This window comes from Ursus arctos, unplaced genomic scaffold (assembly GCF_023065955.2).
Source record: "Ursus arctos isolate Adak ecotype North America unplaced genomic scaffold, UrsArc2.0 scaffold_5, whole genome shotgun sequence".
Classification (NCBI taxonomy): Eukaryota; Metazoa; Chordata; class Mammalia; order Carnivora; family Ursidae; genus Ursus; species Ursus arctos.
In genome coordinates, this window is record NW_026623067.1 from 87,433,294 (window position 1) to 87,458,766 (window position 25,473).

Here is a 25,473-nt window from a genome sequence, read left to right on the forward strand (position 1 = left end):
CTGTCCCCATCACCCCACACTTTTATTTTTTTTAAACGAATTACTGGGCTTTATTACTGTACGGTATCAATGGAAGTAACTGATGACTTCCAAAAACGTTTCTGTTCATACTCGTATATTTCTATATATAACTATAATCTGGAACATTTCCCTTCAACTTAAAAGTTAAATATTCAAGAGTCTACTTATCATCTACACTGCATGTGTAACTGGCACTTAAAATTTCCAAAAAGAGCTCTTACTTCCCATTCCTCTCCCCAGACCTTCCCATCTCAGTCAAGGACAGTAACAACTACCCAATGCTCAACCAAAAAACCCAGCCATAACTGATTCCTCACTCTCCCTCATCTCACAGTCAATCCCTTCTATTATTTATAACTCAGAAATACTCTCAAACCTGTTTACTTTTTTTAATCCTCACTACCATCCCCTCGTCCAACAGCCTAGCCCAACTTTCTTCTCTCTTTTGTACTTTGATACCTTTCTTATTCAATCTCCAGAGAGAGAGCAACTAGAGTGAATCTTTTAAGAAGCTGTGTCAGATCAATTAAGCAATTAACTCTCCACTTAAAATCTCCCTGCTCTATGAATAAATTCCAGATGCTATATATCCAGCATAGTTTGGTACCTGCCCACTTCATCTTCTATCACTCTTCTTTTCACTTATTCACTTCAACCCCACTACCTCCCTACATATCAAGCCCTTTCCTTTGCAACACCTCTGCTCTTACCTTTCCTTTTGCCCAGAAAGCTCTTCCTCAACCGCTAATTCTTATCTTTTAGATCCCAGCTCAAAAGTCAGATCCTGAGAGAAGTACTCCCTGGCCACTCTAATTAATGTAGGTCCCTATCAGTTACTTTCTATCATATGAGTGTTTTCTTTCCTTCACAGTAATCATCACAATTTGTTATTCACCAAGCGTGTATTTTGCTTAATACACCTGCCTCTCCCACCACAATGTAAGCTTCAAGCTGGAATCTTAGTTTGTCTTGCTCATTTAATTCCAGGATCCAGAACAATGCTTGGTACATATTAAATGCTCAATAAATATTTGTTGAATGAATAATTACCATCACAAATTACATATGAAAAAATTGATAATACTTAGTAAACTAAGTAACAGTGATTAAAGAAAATCAAACATAAAATCAGAAGAGGAAAAAACCACCATTTTCAATCACTGTCAAAACAATTGCAGTTGTAAATTTCTTTCTTTATAGATTTTCTAATATATTTTACTCCTTACGGAATTCATCTCAAGCTGGAAATTTATACTTTTTGAGAAGTACAGATTTTAATATTAGTCCAAGCTGAAAGTTATGAAAATATACCTAACAAATTAGATTCCATGAGAGACTAAAAATTAGAACCAACCAATTATTAGAAAAAAACATTTAAATTAACAGATACTGCCTCACAATAAAACACAAACCTAGGTTTCACAAGAAAATACTAACAACTTTTAAAAGAATAAGCTATTTAAGTAAAATATTTAAATAACCTTTAAAGGAATAAATAAGGTAAACATCAAAGGGCTTGGGAAAAAAAGCATACACATTGTTTTAGCAAAGCAAGTATCACACTACCCAGACAAAAAAAGAGACAATCTCACTTATGCATCTCTATGTAAAAATCCTATGTCAACTATTAGCCAACAGAATCCAGCAGCTCATTAAAACAACAAACCACGACTATGTGATCATGTTGTTTATTTCAAGAAGCCAGAGTTAACTATTAAGAAATCTAGTAACAAAATAATTCCTCATAATCATTAGGTCAAAGGTGAAAAATCACTACGATCATTTCCACTGATGCTAAAAAACTTTTAATAAAATTTGGTAAACATTCTTGCTAGAAACCTATAAAATAATAAGGGATATTTCCCTAGTGTGATTTAGGAAAAAGAAAAACTGTGTGTGTGTGTAAAATCAATCTAAAAGCCAGAATCATTCTTACTTGGGAAATATTAGAGCAAGGGATGTAAACCATGCCCCTGGATTATTTCCAGCCTGCCACATGTTTTTATAAATAAAATTTTGTTGGAAGACAGCCACACCTGTTCATTTACATATTGTCTATGGCTACTTTTACACTACAACATAGGAACTGAGTGCCTGCAATAGAGACTGGTGCACAAAGCTGAAAGTACTTACTATCCAGCCCTTCACAGTGTAAGTCTGACAACCCCTGTAACTAGAGCATTCCCATTAAAGTTAGGAAAAGACAAAGGTGTTTACCAGCAATCACCGATTTCAGAGGTATCATCGGATGCAATTAGACAGAAATATTAAAACTTCAACTTTTGTAACCTTCTCCATTTCTGTGGATAAATCACTGATTTCCCTCTTGAGGCTGTCCCTTTCCTTGCCATCACCACCACTGTAGAGCAACGGCAACTCTAATTCACTCGCACCTAACTCAATCAAAACAATCTTTCAAATGCCCAAGTTTTCTTTAACGTGAAGTGGAAATATACACTGAATCTCAAGAGAATATAATGAAATTACTAGAATTTTCAATCTAATTGTTCTTTGTAAAAATAATGAAAAAAATCAGTAGGATTTACTGGTCCTACATAAGGCTTGTACATGCAATTAACAGTATACACAACATCTGAATGTGATGGATACCACTGTCGGACAATACACATAAAAATAATAAATCTCACTGTTAAAACATACCCTTCTTGTAAAGACAATTCTTGGTTTTCTTCTTCAGGACCACTGCTATCACTCTGTAGTTCAGGTTCATTCTCATCTTTCCCTGGCAAAGTCTCCCAGCTTTCATCACTTGACGACTGATCTTTCTCTGTACCAGAAAACCGATGAGGCAAAGAGGCAGACCATTCTCCATCACTGCATTCTGAACTGCAAATTCAGAACAGAAATACAATAACTGTCACTATTTGTGCATTTGTCATTTGGAGGCATCACAGTATACAGTGGACGACTGATGTCCACATGCTTCATAGCTGTCAAGTCAATTTAAAAAATATTTTAAAAGTAAATACAGAAATAAATACATTCAACAGAAGGTAACTTTTTCAGATGAATAAAGCATATGGCAAGTTACAGAAATATCAATTTATTATTTTCTTCACTGAAGTAATTAATTCCATGGTGCTTAGATAAACATTATTTTTTAGGCCTATTTCTAAATAAAATTTTAAATATGATTTGGTAATCATAAATTAAATGCTTTCTGAAATAAATAATAATAGATTTATTACTCATCCAACCCGACTAAAACAACTTTCTAATTACATACTGACAACTGGGGACATTTCCTCTAAATAAATTTCCACTATTACCATGTTTTAAAAGCTTAACTATTTTTTCCTTCCTTTTTTACAAAAGACTTTATTTATCTATTTATTTATTTATTTTTAAAGGTTTTATTTATTTATTTGACACAGAGAGCAAGCATGACCAGGGGAGCAGTAAGCAGAGGGAGAAGCAGGCTCCCTGCCCAGCAGGGAGTCTGATGTGGTGTTTGATCCTAGGACCCTGGGATCATGACCTGAGCTGAAGGCAGACACTTAACAACTGAGCCACCTAGGCACCCCTACGAAAGACTTTAAAATGAAAGTAGATTTAAATTCATAAAAAGCTGCACGACTAATCTTCACTAAAGTTCTTCGGTAGAACTGTGAACACAAAATAAATTTCAGAGCAAGAGAATATATAGATTAGGAACCAAAAGGTGTGATAAAAGGGTTAATGAAGAACCTCAGAAAATGACTTTTGGTTATATTTAACTTTGGTTAATTTGGTTACATTTAACTACTCTTAAAGTACAGTTATCTTGTACTTATTAATGGTGAAAATAAATCTTAAATGCCCCTTCCAACCATATCAACCATTCTGGTCAAGAATCCCCTTAAAGATTTCCCTTTGTGCCTTGACTTTTGAGAAACAAAAAAGTAATAAACTTTAGTCTGTTTCTGAAAGAAGTGATAATTAGTAAGAAATAACTTTTCTTTATGGTGATGTATTACTCATGGTTATAGTAATGATATATTAACTAGACTAGTTAATGAGTTCCTCCTTCTATAGGCAGATGAACCTGAGAGATCAAGAAAGAAAGAGTAGCACTAATGTAAGCTCTCAGAAGTCAGAAGTAAAAAAATAAAATCAACTTCCAATCTTCAGTAAATGATGGGTAGCAGGGCACAAACATTCCGGAGAAGGAATGATATATAGCTCTGGTATAGCAAGTAAAATGTGTTCCTTCAGTTGGATAGGACCTCAATTGCTTTTATTTTGTAAAATTTTCTGTAACCCAAAAAATAATCTAAGATCAAGTAAATCATTTCTAGATTTGTGTCAGTGTAAAAATCTAACACAGAAAATAGTTTTAAAAGACTTCTTGAACTAAGTTTCCTTGACTATGAAGCCTCTCAAATTTAAAGCTGTATTATCAGCTCAAATTTTGGTATGTCATTAACAATTAAGCTAAGCTTTCTTAATTAATTTGTGGCAACTTTACTTATTTAAAAGAAAACCTCATCTTTTAAACACTTTATGATCCTGTCTAGAAAAAGAATACCTAAAAACCTCTGAATTTTTTTAACTTAATGAAATAATTGATGGACTATCTCCAAATTTTAATTTAAAAAGAATGACTGTGATCAATAGTCAATATATTTAAGAAGCCTATGTCACAGATTGGTAAATTCAGCCTGTCGGCCAAATTTGGCCCTTCTACCTGTTTTTCTTATGGTCTCTGGATTAAATGTGTTTTTTTTTTTTCTTTTTACAAGTTTATCTTTGATTCTGCCTCTTAGTCAGCAAAATCTAAAATATATACTATCTGGCCGTTTAGGAAAAAAAAAATCTGCAGCTTCTGCCCTGTATCATTATTACTCATTATATATAATCCTCACCCCTAAGTAGGTAACTTTTAAATATATAACCCTAGCCCTGACCACTTAGCTCTCCAGACAGTTTTAGATTTTCACCCTCCTTTTCAAAGTTATAAAACAAAACTTATCTCACAGATAAGTGTCTTCTTGATTTTCTATATGCTAATGGTATTTCCCTGCTCTCAAGCTGAAAATCACGTGTCTTTGACGCTCACAAACTCCTATGTTTGAGTCCTTTTTACTTTCCATTCTTTCTGTAAAATATCTCCTTTTTCTCCATTTCTCCTAAAAACCCTGGCTCCAGTATTTTTCTCCAAATCTAGACCTACACAGTCAATTATTAATTGGTGTCCTAAATTTAATCTCACTCCCTCAACTCACTTAAAAGATACATTTTAAATATCACTGTGGCTTCAATTTTATCAAATAGTACATACATAATATTATTCCAAAATCCTTCACTTTACTAAAGCAGTGTTTCACAAAATTAAGGCAGTTGCCTACTGCCCTCACAATTTTTGCTGCAGTCATACATTAATGCTGTATCTTAAGGTACCACAGTTGAGGACACAGGTTCCGGAGTCAGTCTGCGTGGATTTGAACCCACGTATTAGTTGTGAAAAAGTTACTTAACCCTTCTGTGCCTTTATCACCTCACACATCAGGTGAATTCAGTAACAGTACCCAGTAACTCACTGGTTCGTATGAGAAATAAATAAATTAACACATACAAAACATTTTAACAGTGCCTGGTAAATAGTAAGCCATCAGTAACTGTTAGCCAATCTTTTTTTAGCAACTTTTTTTTTTTAACTTAAATACTATATTTCGTTTTCAGGTTTATGGAGCTGTTTAAGTGAATACTATAGATAAAATGTTTAGAACAATTTTTGGAAAATGGTAAACATTTAGTGAAGGTGATAGTTACTTTATTATATAAGCTGTCTGCTTAGATATTTCAACTGGATTTCCAACCAGCACACCACCATTTTGCTCTTTACTGAAGAAAATCTACTCTGAACCCTTGGTTTGTCTTATTGAATGTCAAGATCAGCCTCCTGGTCACCCAGTCTGCTTTAGTCTTAGTCTCTCTCTATACCAGGGGTCAGCAAACTATGCCCTGACCCATGAGCCAAATCTAGCCACATGTTTTTTTTGTTTTGTTTTGTTTTTTAAGATTTTATTTATTTGACAGAGAGAGAGAGCCAGCAAGAGAGGGAACACAAGCAGGGGGAGTGGGAGAGGAAGAAGCAGGCTCCCAGTGGAGGAGCCCGATGTGGGGCTCGATCCTAGGACCCTGGAATCACGCCCTGAGCCAAAGGCAGATAACGACTGAGCCACCCAGGCGCCGCAACCTGTTTGTTCTTTAACGGCCTGGAAGCAAAGAATATCTTTTGCTTTTTGGTTGTTTTGGGTTTTTGGGTTTTTTTATTTTTATTTTTAAGTGGTTGTATAAGTACCAACATAATATCCTTGATTTTGCTTTTTAGTCCACAAAGTCTAAAATATTTACTATCTGGTCACCCTTTTTAAAAAGTCTGCAGACCTTTGAGGTTCAGAGAAGACATAGCAAAGAGAAACCGAACATAGGTCAATGGAAGAGAAGTCATAGAACAGGAAAGGGTGAACAAACTGCTCAACAGAGGTACTAAAAAAAAAAAGAAAAAAAAAGGGTACCAAGAAAAGTCAACTGGATGTGAGAAAGAAGAGGTCACCGTTAATATTAAAGAATATAGAAATAATACTGGGAATTCAATTTCAAGGCATTTAAAAGTGCGGAGTGCAGAAACACTGGGTATAGAATATTTATTCTGAAAATTCAGCAGTGGAAGAGAAAACAAACAGGCAAGTGGTTAAAGGAACCCTCAGGATTTAGAAAAGTTACAGAATGAGGTGGAGGGAAGGAACTTTGGTGTCAGAATAATAAACTCAGGTGTCACATATGACTACAGATACAGAATGAGACTAGTCACCTCTCTTCATTGAAGAAAAAATTAAAAGCAGCAAAAGATACTAATATGTTACAATACAGAGAAAAGGAAAACAAGAAAGTTCAGATTTAATTATTTTACTGTGTCCAGGAAAGCAAGAAACAAAGTTATCTACTAAGAGCAACAGGCGTGTATGGAACAAAAGCAGAAAGAGAAAAGATTTAAAAATAACTTTTCAAATAGAATAAGCAACAGAACAAATAGGACACAAAACTATCACTGAACAGCGAGGACCCATTTGTTCTTGAATATAAAAACAAATGAGTTAAACATTTTAAATTCTCAAAACAAAAACTAAGTACCACTTTGATTTTCGTATGGTCTTTCATTAGTATTGTCTCCCATTAGCATTTAGCGTAATATACAAAAGCAGACAACTGTAACTTGAATGTTACATTTTACACATTCAATTGTGAACCAAAAACACTTTTTTCACATACAGAATAAAATTACATGTGATTTCTAGACAAATAAGATAATTGTGTAGTATGAATCTTAGATAGAAATAAGATACAGAAGTAAAAGCATCCATAAGCAATCTTATGCCTTAAATTCCCCAAAGAACTGGTCTGTTAGTTTTCCCTGGCATTTATCACATCCATAAAAACTGAAGTATATAGGAGCCTAGAGAAAAGTGAAATTTTGGATAATTTTGTTATCTGACTAGCTGAGGACTGAAAACACGTTTTGAATTTTATTGAAAATACTCTGGATGGAAGCTATGTTAAGACATATCATTTTCAGAGAGTATACTGCACTTTCAGACAGTATACCGAACATAATCTAAGCAGTCTGGGACATTTTACCATTAACAATGAACTATGTAGTAATACAGTGATACAAATGGAAGTTGTTCAAATCTATTAAGACTGCTTAATTCAGTAAATAAGGTCCAGATGGTTCTGAATTGTGCCTGCCTTTTACAACTTTCCAGTCTTTTCCCTAAACATCAGAATATTGTCATCTGTAACTCCCTAACATGCCTGAGGAACAAAGCTCTTTATCTCTAATTTACTCCTTCTAAACTTTTATGAACTTGGAAATAAGATAAAAAGGTTTGCTAAAATGTTACAGCATATGCTTTAGGATCTTTGCTGGCTGCTCATAGATGCTTTATGTGTTGGGATACAGGGGTATCAGAGGAACTCCTTCTGCAAGGAGCTTACCTCATAATAATTAGCATTATGTTTTATCTTCCTCATAAGGCTGGTGAACACCAAGGGGACAGGGATCATTATTCGCATTGACAGACTACGTGGCAGAAAGTCTGACACTGAGGAAGATTTCAATACATCCTTTTTGAATAGAACACACTGAAATCAACTAAATAGCTGATATTCCTTTCATTTTCTCAACATCATCAACAACAAAAACATTGTCCTGACATTTTTATCTTAGGTAAGGATTTTTTGTGTTTGTTTGTTTGTTTGTTTTTAACTTTTTAAGCAATGTCAAGGCTTAGAGACAGAAAAACTTTGAAGGAAACCTCAAGTGCTCTAAGAAATGGTCAGTGGATAGCATGCCTCTTCCCTCACTTAGACCCAAGGTTAAAATGTGCTGGCATGGTTAAAAGTTCTTTTAAACTCAAGATCTAGTCATCAAACAGTTATTAAAGTTCTCCGGGTATATTTCCAAAGAGCTGGATGTTAACCTTAGCTCTTTGGTCTAATTCCAAGTCTGGTAATTACATACTGCCTATTAAAATCCCCTCACAATTCTAATTTAATAAGGTGGTGTTCAGTTCCTGTCAAACAGCTCAGAGCAATTCTACCAGCTGCAATGCTTATTCCATAGAGTGTAACGTTTCAGATATGATTAAGTGATCATTTAAAAGTTTTCAGGAAGGAAATGGATCACGCATTCAAATACTTTTCACTTTTAAAGAATATAAGAACTATGTATTTTTTTTTGAACTGTATTTTTAAAAAGTGGCCAAAATTCCTATTACAAAAAATGTCACAGTGATTTCAGTTAAGTTCTGGATAAGAGGGCTCTATTTGTAGCTATTATAATACAAGTGTGACAAGAAAAATTTTCAAGTACAGCATCTTTAAGTTTTACAAAGCAAAGAAAACTCAAAAAGAATCTCAAAGGCTCAAGGCAAAGGGTATTTATACTTTCTTTCTCAAGACACTTATTGTACAATCACTTTGTTTCCCCATTTCTCCAATCTCCTATTATCAGAACTCAGCAGGACTACAGCAAAACATCAAGCAGATGAGCAGGTGGCAAAATGAAACTAAGTAGGAATGTATGGTTATTAAATTTCAACCTTATTCTAACAGCATATTAGGAGACATTCTGGCAACTATGATCCATTGCAGGGAGTTGAGGGCAGAGGAACTGGAAACAGCATAGAAAAAGAATTACTTCTGACTCTGTCCAGACTACTGCAATCTGGTCCTAAACCTATGTCAAGGCTTACAGATACAAAAGTGAGTGGAACCCAAGGTAAAACCGTTGTTCTTAGAGAACTTATTCTGTGATGGTAGTCTTAAACAAACAAAAACACCCCTAAGTATTTCTGGCATTTCAATGTGTCTTAAAGATCGCTCCAAAATTAGTTCCATCTTTTAAGCACAACCCAACTTCAGGTTCTGTAAATCAATATATTACTAAAAGGTCAAAGAAAAAGAAGTTTCTATTAATTGTTTTCTTCCTCTGTACATTCTACTTGTAAAAAATCTATCATTATTTAGAATACTGACATATCACTTAAGGAAACAAATTATAATTAAACATACTAAGACATATAACCATTCAAAGTCCAGTCATTCTAGGCAAATAAAACACTAATACTATTGTCACACACAATTTAAACCAAGAGCCAAGAAAACTACTTTTGAGGTTGATAAACAATGCAAAAGTTTCATCAATTTTATTGGATGACATTAGGCCTGATTATAAAAAGCAAAAAAAAAAAAAAAAGAAAAAAAGAAAAAGAGATTTTCATTTTTGATTAGCGTGTCTCCAAAGATGAAGGAGGCATGGCCAACTTAAATTATTTCCTTCAAGAAAGCAAAAATGTAATGGGGTAAAAATGCAACATTCTTATACTTTAAAAAAGATAAATTATCTAAGACAATAAGTTGATGTTATTATTATTTAACAGTAACTTAGAGGTATAGTAAAGGTTCACAATCCAATCCAAAAATCTTAGGGCTGAGTATGTTTTGAAATTCAGATTTTTCCCCTGAGATTTAGAAATACTACTTTAACAATTCCCAGTGGGGTCCAAGCCAAAAACTCAGTAATCAAACACTTTCATATTGCTACAGTAAAATGTTAGGAATGCTTCAAAAAAATAGGCCTCATGTTAGTTCAGATCCAAATCTGCATCAAGTAAGTTAACACCAATTCAGGTTTTGCTGTCAATTTCCATTTTAAGAAATCTGTGGATTTTCCATAAAAGACTGTGAAACTAAACTAAAAAAAAGAAATAAGTTAGACCAAAGTTCTTAACTAATTTTACCCTTAAGCTTAAAAAACAGGTTATATAAATACTGTCTGCTAACTCTTGAAGTTTCTTGTATTTCAACTGTTTCTACAAATTACTTACATTGTATTATAGAAGCTTTATTCATATGTCCAAAGAAAACAAATATATTTTATTAATTTTATGACATGAAATAAAATATATAATATGTATTCATATTTAAAAGGAAATTTTTCTTCCTTTGTAGTAATTTCTAGTTTAAAAAAAAAAGGTAACCATTATTTCTGCAAGTTAGTAAAGATCTTGAAACTGTACTGTAACTGAGCAAGGTCGGTTTCAACTGGCTCAAAAGGATATGTGACAGTCTGGACTCGGGTAATGAAAAATCAGAGGTTGGACAAAGAAATTTTCCATTTTTCTCTTCTTTTTTCTATGGTCTTACATTTTGAGGGTAAGGCGGGGGGGAAGATTCTATACACAAGGAACCAGAACCAGAATGCTTATTCTAAGAAAAGTTGTGGAGTACCTCGGTGCCTTAGTCGGTTAAGTGTCTGACTCCTGAATTTGGTTCAGGTCATGATCTCAGCGTTTTAAGATTAAGCCCCAAGTCTGGCTCTGCGCTGGGCATGGAGCCTGCTTAAGATTCTTTCCCCCTCTCCCTCTGCCCTTCCCCACCCCTCTCACGCTCTCATGCTCTGTCTCTCTCTTTCTCCCTCTTTAAAAAAAAAAAGAAAAGTTGTACGTTCTCTTAAGAATATCCACTTGGATTAGGCTATAAGTAAATATGCAATTACAGCTCCAAAATTTACTAGCTTTGTTACTTTGGGAAGTTAACTCTCCTGTGCTTCAGTTTCCGGGTCTATAGATGGGGGAAATAATAATATATACCACATTGAGCTATGACCAAAAATCAAATGCTACATAAAAATAGGTAAAAATAAGCCTAAGAATAAAAAGAGCAAAAAGAACAGAGAAACAGGTGATATTAATAAATATTGGCAAAGTTAATACAACATTATCAAATTTTCTGTAATCTTAATCACTTTTTAAGCCCCAGATGGATTAACATACAATTTTTTAAAAAATACAATGGACGTTTACCTTGCATTTTATTAAATGAAATATTATGAATTTAAATAATTAGTATCTCTATCCTTTTGTAATAGCTAATTATCATTATCTGAACTTAGAATTTCTATAAACTCCTGAAATGCCCCAAAGAAAGTTTCTGTAAATAACTAACCAGTAGTTAGCATGTGTGGTCAGCACTCAGAAAACAAGAACATTTGATCAGTCAAAATACCTAATTCCCTGACCATGTCAGAGCGCCCATCCATCAAACATTACGGTTAGTAGAAATAAACCACCTTGCTTACTACACAATCTGACAAAGCACGAAATCTTACCTATCTTCATCCTTGTCATACAGTTGGTAATAATCTCCACAGCCATTCCAAAAGGCGTTCTCTACCACTTCTTGCCTTCCTGCTGTGGCTCCACTCTCCGCTGTTATTTGGTTATGTTCTGTTTCCCTACGCGTAACTCTTGAGTAAGGTGGATCCAAGAACATGCAGTCATGTTCCCCATCGTAGTCGTCACATTTTATTAAGAGGTCATCTGACCCATTTTCCTCAACTTCCAAAGCCTCCCTCCATCTCTGAACACTTCTTTGTTTAGCCTCATGCCTGTTAAAACCTGTTTCTTGGTCCACCTGGCTTGAACTTATCAGTTTTCTAACTTTGGGCCTCACTACCTGTTCAGGAAAATTTCCCTGGTTCTTGTCCTTACCACTAGTATTTTGTTCACTGCAGATATGCCCGGGAGCACACACTGCATCTTCAGCTGCATTTTCTCTCTGACTCTCCTGGCTAGTATCATTTTGTTGTTTCTTTCTAACAACTTCATCTTCAGAAGAGGACCTCTGAAATTCCTGATTGTTCTGACTGACAAACTCAGTATCACCAGTAGAACTTTTGACTAAATGTGCTGAATCTAATTCTTCAAATTCATCTCTTATTTCACAGTTAAAAGAGGGAACTGGTGGTGAAAGACCAGTATATGCCTCTACCTCTCCATTTGCCAACTCAAATACTGTGTTGCCCAATGCTTCCTGATATCCACCACCTTCCACAACTTCTGCAGAAAGCTGAAGACGGTCATTGGTCTCTCCATGTGTGCCATCTGGATTGTAAGAGTCAGTCTGAACCAATGAAATTCCATTTTGTACACTTGAAGCACTGCAAGCTTCTGTAGTATATTCTCCCTCAGAGTGATTATGAAGATCTGTACTGCCTCCTAGAGTCTCCCTGCCCTCCTCGCTAGGATGTACTGCAGCAAAGGATGGACTGCTCTCAGTGGTTTGATTTAATGTTGTATCACAAATGGGAATTTCTGTTTCACTTTTGTCAAATAAAGTGTCATTGGATAAAGAAGAATGAACTTGATCCGATGGACTGGAACCTTCATAGAGAACAAAGAAAACATATTTGGAGACATCAGATATAATTTTATTTAATAATGACTATTTAAGTAGAAATTATGCCACTTATTATGCACTTGAATACAAGTGAATTTCTGCGCCAGGTACTTCTATGCTCCCTCACTTAACTGTGAGAGCACACTGGTTACCCTATGAATTCATTTATGCCATTGTATAGCCCCTCAATATCCTCTCCCTCAAATGTCTTTTGGAGGTTTTTCACCTAAATCCTGAGACCTAAAACATTCTGTAAAAGACATTAAAAGGAGAGGCATAAGTCAAGTCACAGGGTAACCAATCTGCTCTCCCAGTTATTAGGGTGCACAATTCAAACTTAACTTCTTTTATTATGGGCAGGTAAAAACACTTCAACAGTATTTTTGACATAAAAGAACAGGTTATAGATCGAACAGAAATGAAACTCTACTGTGTTTGATGTCAATTCAGAAGATTATATCTCAGTCTCCAGATATTATTAGATTTGTCCCCAAAATGGATATTTTATAATACATCTATAATAATGAGTTAACTTTAGATATGTTATACCTATGACTGCAAAACAACAAAAAAGTCAACAAGTTGAATCTCTTTGCCATGGTTTGTCATAATCTTGATACAAGAATAAAATTATATCTATTCTATAAATCACTTTAAGCTTGACTATTTTTTATTACTACTAACGTAATAATAAAAAATGAAGACATCTGAGTTTTATTGGAAGATATCTTGTCTTGTTAGAACAAAAATTTATAAATTATAAAAAATAAAGCACAGTCTTGTCATACCACAGAAAGGCTTCTTTAACAGAATAAACTTATTAGCTAATAATTTAGACTCTTGTTTATAAATGAAAGTAAAAATAATCTAGAATTATCAAATTTGCTCAGGATAAGAAGAAGACCACACTCCGGCCCAGAGATGTGTAATTATAGTACATGGACATCTCCAAAATACTTTCCCAAACCACTGAATAATAAAGAAATTTTAATTAAATAACTACTACTTGACATTTGTATTTCATAAAATGATTTTAAAAAAAAAAATCAAATTGGCCAAGCTAAATTATTTGAAGAAACAAAATAAAAAAAGCTATTAAACATAATATAAAAGAAAAATATATTCAGTTCACATTAAAAAGTTTTTTGATTGAAAGATGACAATCCCCACTGCCTGAAGGATGTGATAAGGTAATCACTACTATGGCAATGTAGTTAGTATTTTAACGACTGGCTGTATTCTATATTCTTCTATGTTTAAATGTATATAGTATTAATATTAAATTCAATTAAAATATCAAAATAGAATTTCTTGGTAGGAAATGTACATTTGTATTCGTAAACACATAAAACCCACACACAATTTCAAATTTTACAAGATCAATTCCTACATGCTTATTAATAGCTCTTATAAAATCCCATGTTGCACACCTGAGGAATTTTCCTTTGGCACATCATCTAGTTCCAATACTTCATAGTCATCACCAGCCCGACCCAAACTTCTTTCATGCCTGGTCATACATGGTTTAAAACTGACATATGCATGTCTTCTTCCATATCTCCTGCCTGTGATTGTCTGATATCCTCCTGCTGGTTTGGGCCAGGCAGCCTTGCTGGATTCTTGATCCATTGCTGAAAAACAGAGTTAAAAATAAGAGAGGCACACAATGACTTTTATTCTGGTGACCAGTAGGGATACTATTTCAACATATATGCTATTACTTGCCAAATCATACGCTACTGAACATCCACTACACCTTACTAATACTATAAAACACACTTGAAAAGTAAACATGAAATACGATGTTATGAGAGTTATGTGCCTCCCTACCCCCAAAATAGCTTTTAAAGTTTGGTACCTTAAAGATAGTTTAGATTTTTATGATGTAACCTACTAAAAACAATTTTTCATATGCCAAATTCATACGCCACACTGCAAAAGCTCACTGAGGTTTGGACAATAATCCTCCAAATTATCTAAATAAAGTACCTTACATAGAACGGCTTAATGCGGTAGTGAACAGTAGCAATCTTAAGAACATTACCACATCTATACATAAAAAAGTTTAAATTTCTTTAGTCAATTAGATTTTACATATATTATACAAGAGCAAATAAAATCTTTTCTCACAGTATATGAAACAATGAAACAATTACATATTTTTGTTTTATTGCATTAAAATAAGAAAAACAATTGCTTCCAAGCACAAATAAAAAACATACATGTATTTATAACAGTTATCAAGTTTTACATTGTTATTTAATTCCCTCAACAAACTTATGAGGTAGATACTGTACTTCATTTTAAAGCTCAAAAAAATTAAAGTTCAGTCTGTAGTAACTGTCCAATAATTGAATAGTATGACTCCAAAACCAGTACCCTTAACAACTCCTCCAAAGGAATAGTCTCCAAAATGGAAAGCAGAATAGCAGCCCAAGGGGTATGGAAAAAAAAAATAAAAATTTTTATTTATATCTATTTTCATATCAAAAATTAGAAATTAAGCTTTACAAATATTCAATATGTGGATTAAAAATGGCCTTAAATAAGACCATGATCCCATGTCATGTATAATACTCAAGGTATCTAGAGAGAAAAATAAAAGTCCTCAATGTAGAGGAACTGACAAAAACACTTTGCTTACCTGCTGGCTCTTTTTCAGTATACTGTGACATATATGGCAGTTTTCGTGTGCCCAGTTCAGTGCAATTATGGATGTGATTTAGTTTTTACTCACACAATGAATAAGCTGCAGAAGATTCCTACAAAGAAACCATGGATTAAACTAAATAATTATACAAAGCACAGAACAAAAATGACAAAACTAATACTCCTCCTAGTGAAGCTCTTTGTTAGCCCCATAATATCAGAAAAATATTATCTGATCATCAAAAAACCTTACAACTATCAAGATGGCTATTTGAAAAGTTACATCTCCTCTTGAAAAATCTTGTTGTAAGTATATATCATCCTTAAGACTGACAATGATAACGACACACATATAATTTAAAAGTAAATAAGCAAATATATTGGAAGACGTGTTGACTGAGGTAATGACCAAAATATCTGGGAGTCTACCACACTGTGCTCTCTTTGCTGCTCCACCAAGCACTACAGTTCCTTTAGCCCTGGCACTGTTAAAGGAAGTTAACTCTAAGAGTACAGACTTTATTTTTTAAATGCATAATGGTTTATAACAATTAAAAAGTAATGTGTGTAAATAATGATACTCTTTACAAATAGTCAATTTATCATTCAGATATTTTAATTCCAAATAAGAACCTATTCTAAATTAGAAAAATTAAATATTTTATCATGTAACAAATATAAAAAGACCTTCTTTTGTTTTGAAATTAATCCATTTACTATTTCAAAAGTTGCAACCTGTGCTTTTTTAAAAGATATGGTAAGGGGTTACATTTCTATTTAAACACCTTATTAAACAATGGAGCTATTGCTAATTGCCTATCACCACTTATCAGAAGATGATAGTTCTGCAAATGAGCTTAACTGTATATGTTATCTGTCTAGCCACAGGTAGCTATATATTAACATACATAGGAGTACACACACATTTTCCAATATAAATTACAAATTCAGCAATAGGTTGTGATCCTCTAATACATCTGAAACAAGTCAGACTGTTAGCAACAACTAAAGGGTAAATAATATTAAAAAAAAACCAATCCTATCATACTGGCAAAAACATAAGCTCTAATTAATATTGCTTTAATACTAAGAAAAATGATCTGAAATAACTTGAATCTTCACATATCCACAGTACAGTACGTGGCAATCGTAAAGCATGACCACGGATTTAAGTTCACAAGTGTTTTACCCAAAGTCTTCTCTATAGAATAAAGCTTTATTTCACCATGTTCCAGGCACTATTTCCAGTGCTGAGGATATGACAATGAACAAAGTGGACAAACATTCCTGCCCTCCTAAAATTACAGTATGTGGTACAGACACTAAACAAAACAAGAAGTAAATAAACACATGCTAGATAATACATACTGTGGAGCAAAATAAAACAGAGACTGAAGAGTTGCTGATGGTGTGCCATTAGGAATAGGGTGGTTAGGGAAAACCTCACTTAGAAAGGATCATCTGAGCAAACACCTGTGAGGGAGAAAGCCATGTGTAAATCTAGGGAAAGAACGTTTCAGGCAGAATAAAAGGAAGCTCCTGAGGTGAAAACTTCCAGAAGTGATCAATAGCAAGAATTCCGGGATGGAACGAGTAAGAGAGAAAGTAACAGATGAAGTTAGAAAATTAATTAGGTGGGTGGGTGGAGGGTGAGGTGGAACAGATCACATAGGCCCTTACAGGGTGATGCAAGGAATGTAGGTTTTATTCTGAGTGAGACGCAAAACCACTGAAGAGTTCTGAACACAGAACAAGTATTACCTAACTTCTGTTTTAAGAGGAACACTCTGGCTACTGTTTTGAACAGACTGAAGAGGAACAAGGTCAAAGGTAAGGAGCCTGGTTGCAAAGTTATCGAAATAATACTGGCAAGAGATGACAGTAGTTTAAACCAGGGTAAAAACAGAGCTGGTGAGAAATGGTCAGATTCTGAATAAACTGTTAAAGTAGTGTCAATAAAATTGTCTGATACAGGTTATAAGATAAGGTAAGGAATCAAGGTTGACTCTAAGTTTTAAAGCCTGGGTAACTAGAAACATAAGAGTGACCATTAACTGAAGTAGGAAAATTTGTGGAAGAAGCAGGTTTGGAGAAAATATCTTCAGTTTAAGTTTTAGATGTGTTAAATTTGAGGTATCTATCAGACATTCAAGTAGAAATGTTAAATAAGAGCCTGGAGTTGACTAAAGAATGCTGAGCTGCCAGTATAATTTGGGAGTTATTAGTATAAAGATAATATTCAAAAAGGCATGAACTTGGACAGGACATCTAAGTGTACTTGGAGAAGGAAAAAAGTTCAAGGACTGAACCCTGAGATGATTCAACATGAAGAGGCCAGGAAAAAAGAAATATCAGAAAAATTGACAGAGGCCAATGAGAGAAAAGGAAAATCCCGGGGTGTGGATACCAAATGAAGAAAGTGCCTCAGACATAAAAACTGATCCACTGTGCCAGATGCTGCTAAGAGACAAAGTATGAGGAGGATCTGTACCTGGCCGCTGAACGTAGCAACATGGAGGATACTGGAGATCCTGACAAGGGCACCTTTGGTAGAGTGGTGGCTGTAAAACCCTGATCAGAATGCTATAAAGAGATAGTGAGAGAAAAGGAACTGGAACTGGAAGAGTACAGAAAAACTGAAAATCACTGTTTCTGAACAATAGGTTGGTTTTTTTTGTTTTTCGTTTTTTAAAGCAAGCTCCATACCCAGCATGGAGCCCAACTCGGGGCTTTAACTCATGACCCTGAGATCAAGACCTGAGCTGAGATCAAGGACACGTAACTGACTGAGCCACTCAGGCACCCCTTAAAAATTGTCTTTAATGTGATCCCACTTGCTTCCTAAAGATATTTTCTTCTGAGCCCTCCAACATCCTCATCTAAACTTAGTCTACTTGTTTTCAAGGCCTGTATGACCCTGGCTCTGATATCTTTTGATTGTACTTCTGAGGTAAGTCCCCTGATTTGAATCCCATGTTCGTGTGTGTGTGTGGGGGGGGGGGTGGTGTGTGTGGCTGGCTGTCTTTACTAGAAGATCAAGTCTGTCTGTTTTTACTAGAAGATCAAGTAATTGTTTCAGAAATTTAATGTAAGGAGGTAAACTCTGGGTCCTTGCATGCCTGAAAACATTTTCATCTCTCCCTCACACTTTAGGTATAGCACAAGACAAAACTATTTTTTTTTCCAAATTCTGAGAGACATTGTTTTCCAACATCCCATGCTGCATATAGCAATCCCATTCTGCCAATTTATTTCTCATCTTTTGGTAAGTAAACCAATTTTTCTCCCTGGAATATTTAGGATATCCTCTTAATAAATAATATTCTATAATGCCACAGGGACTTAAGGGGCAGGCCATTTTAAAATTTCTCCTACACAGCCCTGATTGGGCTGTTCTAGAGACTTGTGTCAGTTTGTCTCAAAGATGTCCTTTTTCAAAATTCCTATTTTCTCTGTATTTGGCCTACACAGATTAATCCTTTGCAAACTTTTCTTTCTTATTTTCACTCTATGAGATGGTAAACTTCATCCACTTTTACTTCCAGCCTTCTAGTATTCTCTATAATAATCTTTTAAATTTCTTGTACTTTCCTGTTCTCTGCTTCTTTTATTATTTTCAAAAGTGGCTCATGCCTTATGAATGAAATGCAGAATAGAATCTCTCTGCAGATACTAATTATTTTTATTTCACCGAAGGCCAGCTATAGTAAAGTACCTAACAACAGTGTTATCTCATTTCCAAATAAAAAAGTATAAAGAAGGAAAAAAGAGGAGAACAGGGAGGAGAGAGGATGAGTAACAAGAAATAAAAACCAAAGTGGCGTGTCAAGATTAAGTTAATTCATCAGTCCTGAATCTGTATCTCAAGTGAATCAGAAACATTCAGTCTGAGTTCTCTCTGAAGAGATGCTGGCTTGCTGAATTAGTCTCTTGCTCCTTGTACTATTCACTTAATAAGTAACATCCGATTCCTCTCTACTAGTGAGGAATTCCAATCAAAGGCTTCGGTACTTTTAAATATTTCTTACTAATTGTCATAAAGCAAACTATAAAAACATGTTGCTGTCTAAGAATTAAAGAATGAATCAGCAAAGTATTAATTCTAGATCTTATTAACCTAGAAGTCATCACTTTATCATTTTAACTAGGATAGATATGCCAGCAGCTATTGAGAGACAATAAAAACAATCTTCAAAAGAATACAAGGGAAAGCATGGGTATGGGATACACACACCCCACAGCAGAAATTAAAGACTGGTGATTTTAAAGACAAAGGCCTTGTTTTATTTTTACCTGAATGCACTATTAATGCAGTCTATTAAATGCACTGCTTGTAATACATTGTCTAACATCGTATGTATTCAAATGGATGAATGGATGAATGAATAAATGAATGAACGAACAATTCTGTTCTACAAATTCTTTGATACTTCTCCCAATCTGCACCTCTCCAGTGTGGGTTGTACTTAGCGACTTGTTTCTACTGAAGACAATGTGATAGTAGTGACAATGTATAATGTACAAGATGAGGGCATAAAAGGCATTGTGGCTTCCTTCTTGCTCTCTCTTAGCTACTCTCTCTGGGAGAAGCAAGCTGCTGTATCAGGAGATCATTCAAGTAATCCTAAGATCCACGTGTTGAGGAACTGGCAGTTCCTGCCAAGAGCCGGAAGGAACTGAGGTGTTCTGGTAACCGCCATTTGAATGAACCACCTAGGAAGCGGCACCTTAAGTCCCAAACAAGTCTTCAGATGACCGTAGCCCCAACCCATATCTTGACTGCAACCTCATGAGAGACCATGAGACAAACCACCCAGCCAGGCTGCTCCTGAATTTCTGACTCAGAAACTATGAGATATAAATGTTCAGAGCTACCAGGTCTGTTGAAGCAAACGAATTATCCTGCAGTAAATAACAAACACAAATAATTTAAATTACATGCACTAAGATACTAGATTTACTTATACTTCTACCTATTACTAGAAGAAAGATTTTCTAATGCCAACTCGTGAAGTATATTTTTTCCCTTTTAAAAGATCTGCTTATTCTCAGCATAGGTAGTGCCATGCTAGGGTTGACAGTATCAGAATGAATTATACCAGTGTTTTGCTTGCAGGCTATGTCAGACCTGCTGCTTAGCTCCTATATTCTACCTATCTTCTAATAAATATTCACTACATAGCTACTACATCAGGAACACTTACTTTTAGAATTTAAATCTAGTTGATTTAAGTGAAGTTTTAGGCAAAGGGAAGGAGAAATTGGTTGAACTTCTGGAAGAGTTTCAAAAGCTTGGATCTATACCCCTGTGAACTGTCTGCTGGGAGCCAAAAATAATCCACTTAAAAAAAAACAAAACAGGTATGTTGATATACTAGTACTGGGTATATAACATAATGATTCGTTATTTGTCTATAGTGCTAAATATCATCAAAGTAAATCTAGTTAACATCTATCACCATAAATAGTAAAATTCTTTCTCTTGTGATGAGAACTTTTAAGATGTATTGTAGCAACCTTCAAATGTACAATATGGTATTATTAACTACAGACACCATGCTGTACATTACATTCCCATGAATTTCTTATTTTGTAACTGTAAGTTTGTTACCTTTTGCCCCTCTTCACCCATTTTGCCTGCTCTCACTCCCACCTCTGGAAACCACCAATCTGTTCTCTGTATTGATGAGCTTTTTCACTGATTCCACTTAAAAAATCATACAGTACTTGTCTTTCTCTGTCTGGCTTATTTCAGTTAGTATAAGGCCCTCAAGGTCCATTCATATTGTTGCGAATGGCAGGATTTCATTCTTTTTATGGGTGAATAATACTCCATTGTGTACATGCACACGCACTGCATCTTTTTTCTTCCCCAGGAAAATCCCTTCCTCTTTTTTTTCCTCTTCGCTTAAAACATTCTCTCACAGTTCTGGAGATTAAAGGTCCAGAATCAAGGTGTCAACAGGGCCATATTTCCTCCCAAAGGCTCTAGAGGAGAATCCTTTAGCACTTCTAGCTTCTGGTGAATGCAAGCAAACTTCTGCATTCCCTGGCTTTGTACCACATCTTCTTTATCCGTTCATCCATCAATAGACACTTAGGTTGTTTCCATATCTTGGCCATTAAAAATAATGCTGCAATGAATATGGGGGTGCATATATCTTTTCAACTTAGTATTTTTGTTTTCTTCAGATAAATACCCGGAAGTGGAATAACTGGATCATATGGTAGTTCTATTTTTAATTTTTTGAGGAACCCCATTCTGTCTTTCATAGTGGCTGCCCCAGTTTACATTCTCCCCAAGAGTGCACAAGGGTTTTTTTCTTTTCATATTCCCGCCAACACTTGTTATTTCTTGTCTTTTTGATAAAAGCCATTCTAACAGACGTGAGTTCATATCTCATTGTGGTTTTGATTTGCACTTCTCTGATGATTAATGACGTTGAGCATCTTTTCATGTACCTGTTGCCCATCTGTATGTTGTCTTTAGAAAAATGTGTGCTCATATCCTCTGCCTATTTTCTAATTAGACTGTCTTTTTGCTATTGAGTTGTATGAATTCTTAATATATTTTGGATATTAACCCTTTATCAGATATATAATTTGCAACTATTTTCTCCCATTTAGTAAGCTGCCTATAAATAACTCATTGTTAAACTATCTTTCCTAGAAATAGAAAATAAGTTGAGAAACAAATACAATTTAATCCAACTATCTGAAAGGCAAAGTCTTGATTACCCTTCCAAGTGCACTGGAAAATTTGTTTTATATTCTCTCATATTTGCCTTTATAAAAATACCTGTAAAATGTCCTGAAAACGTTTCTTAAAATTCCTCATAAAACAAACTTCTAAAATTACGAAGCCTGCATTTCCTTTCAGTAAGATAATTATTTAGTCATACAAAATTTTGGTAATTACTGAGTTATAAATTCAATAATACAAACTTCACGACAAAATGAGTTTAGGACAAACTATGACAAATACTGCCAGAAAGCTGTGTTGTATATGTTGGAACCAATAACATTTTAACTTAGTTTGAAGATTTTATTTGAGAGAGAGCAAGAGTGAGACAGATCACAGAGGGAGAGGTAGACTCCCTGCTGAGCAGAGAGCCCGACACAGGGTTTGATCCTAGGACCCCAAGATCACAACCTGAGCTGAAGGCAGACACTTAACCAACTGAGCCACTCAGGCACCCCTTAACTTAGTTTATTAACATTATCTCATCTTTCTATTTTTAGCTGCTAAGGCAAAATAAATATTCCAAGAGATTAATAAAGTATCTATTGTGAATAACAATCTAAGCTTGCACTTATTGTCCATACTTACATATTCTTTTTAATCTCCCTCTAGATTTTTTGTATCTTCTAGACACAAGCACAAAAGGTTGCTTTTACATATAGACAACTGCAAAATACGCCACTAAATCCAACTAGTAGATACACAATAAATAAGGACTAAGGTGATATGATTCCCATATATTTCTATAAATAAGTGGACACATTAATAAAATCAATTGCAGCAAATCAAGTAAAGTACTATCAGCCACTGGACTTCGAAGTTACAGGCTGCTGAACAAGAAAACCTCCAGGATACGACTACTAGATTTTGTAAATGAACAACAGTAGAAATGACAATAGATAAATCAGAGAAATTTTAAAATTACAACTACTAAACTTCTGAGATAAATGGGTTTACTATCCCCAGGAACACAAAGAGATAATCTGATAAAAGGCTAAGCTTACTTAAATACTATCTTTCATGACAACTTTTCCGTAAACTATTGTAAAAGTGTTAATAAATTCAGCACTGATATAATGAAAATTCCACTAAAAAACATAAAATATATGTAATTAGAAACAAACCTTTAGATAATCCAAAATTTTTATGTTTAAGTAGATAAAAAACTGTATTTCCAACTTGTTATGGTAAAGCCTTTATCTCACCAAAAATGGTTTAAACAATTGTTAAAAACTTGTTACAAAATGGGGTACCCGGGTGGCTCAGTCGGTTAAGGGTCTGCCTTTGGCTCAGGTCTTGATCTCAGGGATCTGGGATGGAGCTCCATGTTGGGCTCCCTGCTAAGTGGGGAGTCTGCCTCTCCCTCTCCTTCTGTCCCTGCCCCCCTCCTGCCCTCTCAATCCCCACTTGTGCGATCTCATTCTCATGCTCTCTCATTCTCTCACATGAGTGTGCTCTCTCGCTCTCTAAAAAATAAATCTTTAAAATAAATAAATAACTGCTACAAAATGCTATTTTTAAAGACTACCCATAGAGAGAAATCTGTGAAGAAAGAATTAAATGAGCATAAAGCCAACACACTAGAACAATAAAGATTTTCTATGGTTTACTGGAAATATACTTGGGTAAGGGGAAGAAAAGATTAAAGTCAAAGACAAATTGAGATGGAAGAATAAAATACCAAACCACTGAAAAATAGGATTAAGAATATTCCTCAAATTTCCCTCCCACTTAGATAGGAAGATCTGATTCAGATGTGGCACATCTAAGAAGGGCCTTGCTCAATCAACCCACCCACCCTCTGGGATGCCAAGTCAAATCACTTAGAAATAAAGAAAAAGCGTAGATTTATTTCCGTGTCAATGAGAAAGGAAAAGAAAAAAAGAGTACAGGAAAAAAAGGAAAATAGAAAATTCAATGTTATGCAGACCAATGCAGCAAATTTCATTGATAATATAAAAATTCACAAAATGTGTTCAGAACAAATTAATATACCTGTGATATCTGGACACTTGGATGTGTCTTAACTACAAAAAAAAAAAGAGCTTATATGAGTGGGTTTGGAGAAACAAAGAAACAAGCATGGCAAAACGTTGATGCAAGCCTGTACTCCACAGAAATCTGTTTGGAAATTTTCATGATAAAACTTTTCAAGTATTTTCCTTTTCTCTGCAATCATTTGTTGAATGAATGAATTTTTTCACGTTATATATCTGAGTAACTACCACCTAGATCAAATTATAAAACACTACCATCATTTCAGAAGGTTCTCTCTTACTCCTTTCAACTGATTAAACTTCTCACAATCCACAGGCAACCACTTTCTGGACTTCTTCTACTCCAGATTTAGTTTTTCCTGTTTTAAACTACACAAGTGGAATCATACAATATGAACTCTTTTGTGTCTACTTTCACTCAACACAATGTTTCTGGGATTCATTCATGTTGTTATAAATACTCTTATACGTATTTTTTACCTTTCTTGGGTAGTATGACCTGGAATTAATGGGTCATAGCACAGGGCTATATTTAGCTGTAACAGTCATTACCAGTTTTCCAAAGTGGCTGAAACAATTTACATCCTCATTAGCCATATATAATAGCATCACTTGTTTTGTATCTTTACCAACACTCCTTATTGTGAGTTTCTAACTCTGGCCATTCTGGTAGGGGTATGATGGTGACATTTCCCTCATGAATAAATAATACTGTGGAGCAACTTTACCTGTACACACTGGCCTTTTGTATATCTTCTTTTGTAAAGAATCTGATCACTTTTTTGCATGTTTTTAAAAACTGAGTTGCTTGCCTTTTTCTTTTTGTTTTATAATTTACGTATATTTTCCAGATACAAGTCCTTTACTGAATTTATTTATTGCAAATATTCTTATACTCCATGGCTTGCCTTTCCCTTTCTTAATGATATATTGAAAAACAGAAATTCTTAATTTTATACAGTCTCATTTATCGATTTTATGTTCTATTTAAGAAATTTTTGCAAAGGTGAAAAAGATATTCATCTAGGTTTTCTTCTACAAGCGTCATAATTTTAGCTTTTACATTTAGATCTATGTTCAAACTCAATGAACTTTTGAAGATAGCACAAGGTATAAATCGAGGTTGATTTTGTTACCATGTGGATATCCAGTTTAACACGATTTATTAAAAGTAAATGCATTCTCTTCTAATTTCAGTGGCACTTTTGTCACAAATTAAAGATGGTTTATGTGAAGGGCTATTTCTAGACACTCATATTCTTCCATTGATCTTTTTATGTACCTTGTTCTAATACACACTGTTTTAATGACTGTAAA

At 34.5% G+C, this 25,473-nt stretch overlaps 1 protein-coding gene across 10 annotated transcripts in view; it reads right to left on the reverse strand.

Moving 5' to 3' along the window:
- PJA2 (praja ring finger ubiquitin ligase 2) overlaps positions 1–25,473 on the reverse strand; it is a 128,269-nt gene that overhangs the window by 31,918 nt on the left and 70,878 nt on the right. For 8 of the 10 annotated variants that reach the window (XM_048220807.2, XM_057307529.1, XM_048220806.2 and 5 more), the window contains 4 exons: positions 15,413–15,530; positions 14,199–14,399; positions 11,699–12,752; positions 2,683–2,868 (listed from right to left, as the gene is read on the reverse strand). In XM_048220807.2, the coding sequence (XP_048076764.1) occupies positions 2,683–2,868; positions 11,699–12,752; positions 14,199–14,399; positions 15,413–15,443 (1,472 nt within the window). In that variant the 5' untranslated portion in view covers positions 15,444–15,530. Of the gene's footprint in view, positions 1–2,682; positions 2,869–11,698; positions 12,753–14,198; positions 14,400–15,412; positions 15,531–16,785; positions 16,891–24,154; positions 24,188–25,473 lie in introns of those variants that run through there. The other 2 variants (XM_048220810.2, XM_044383967.3) reach the window with 2 other exon arrangements.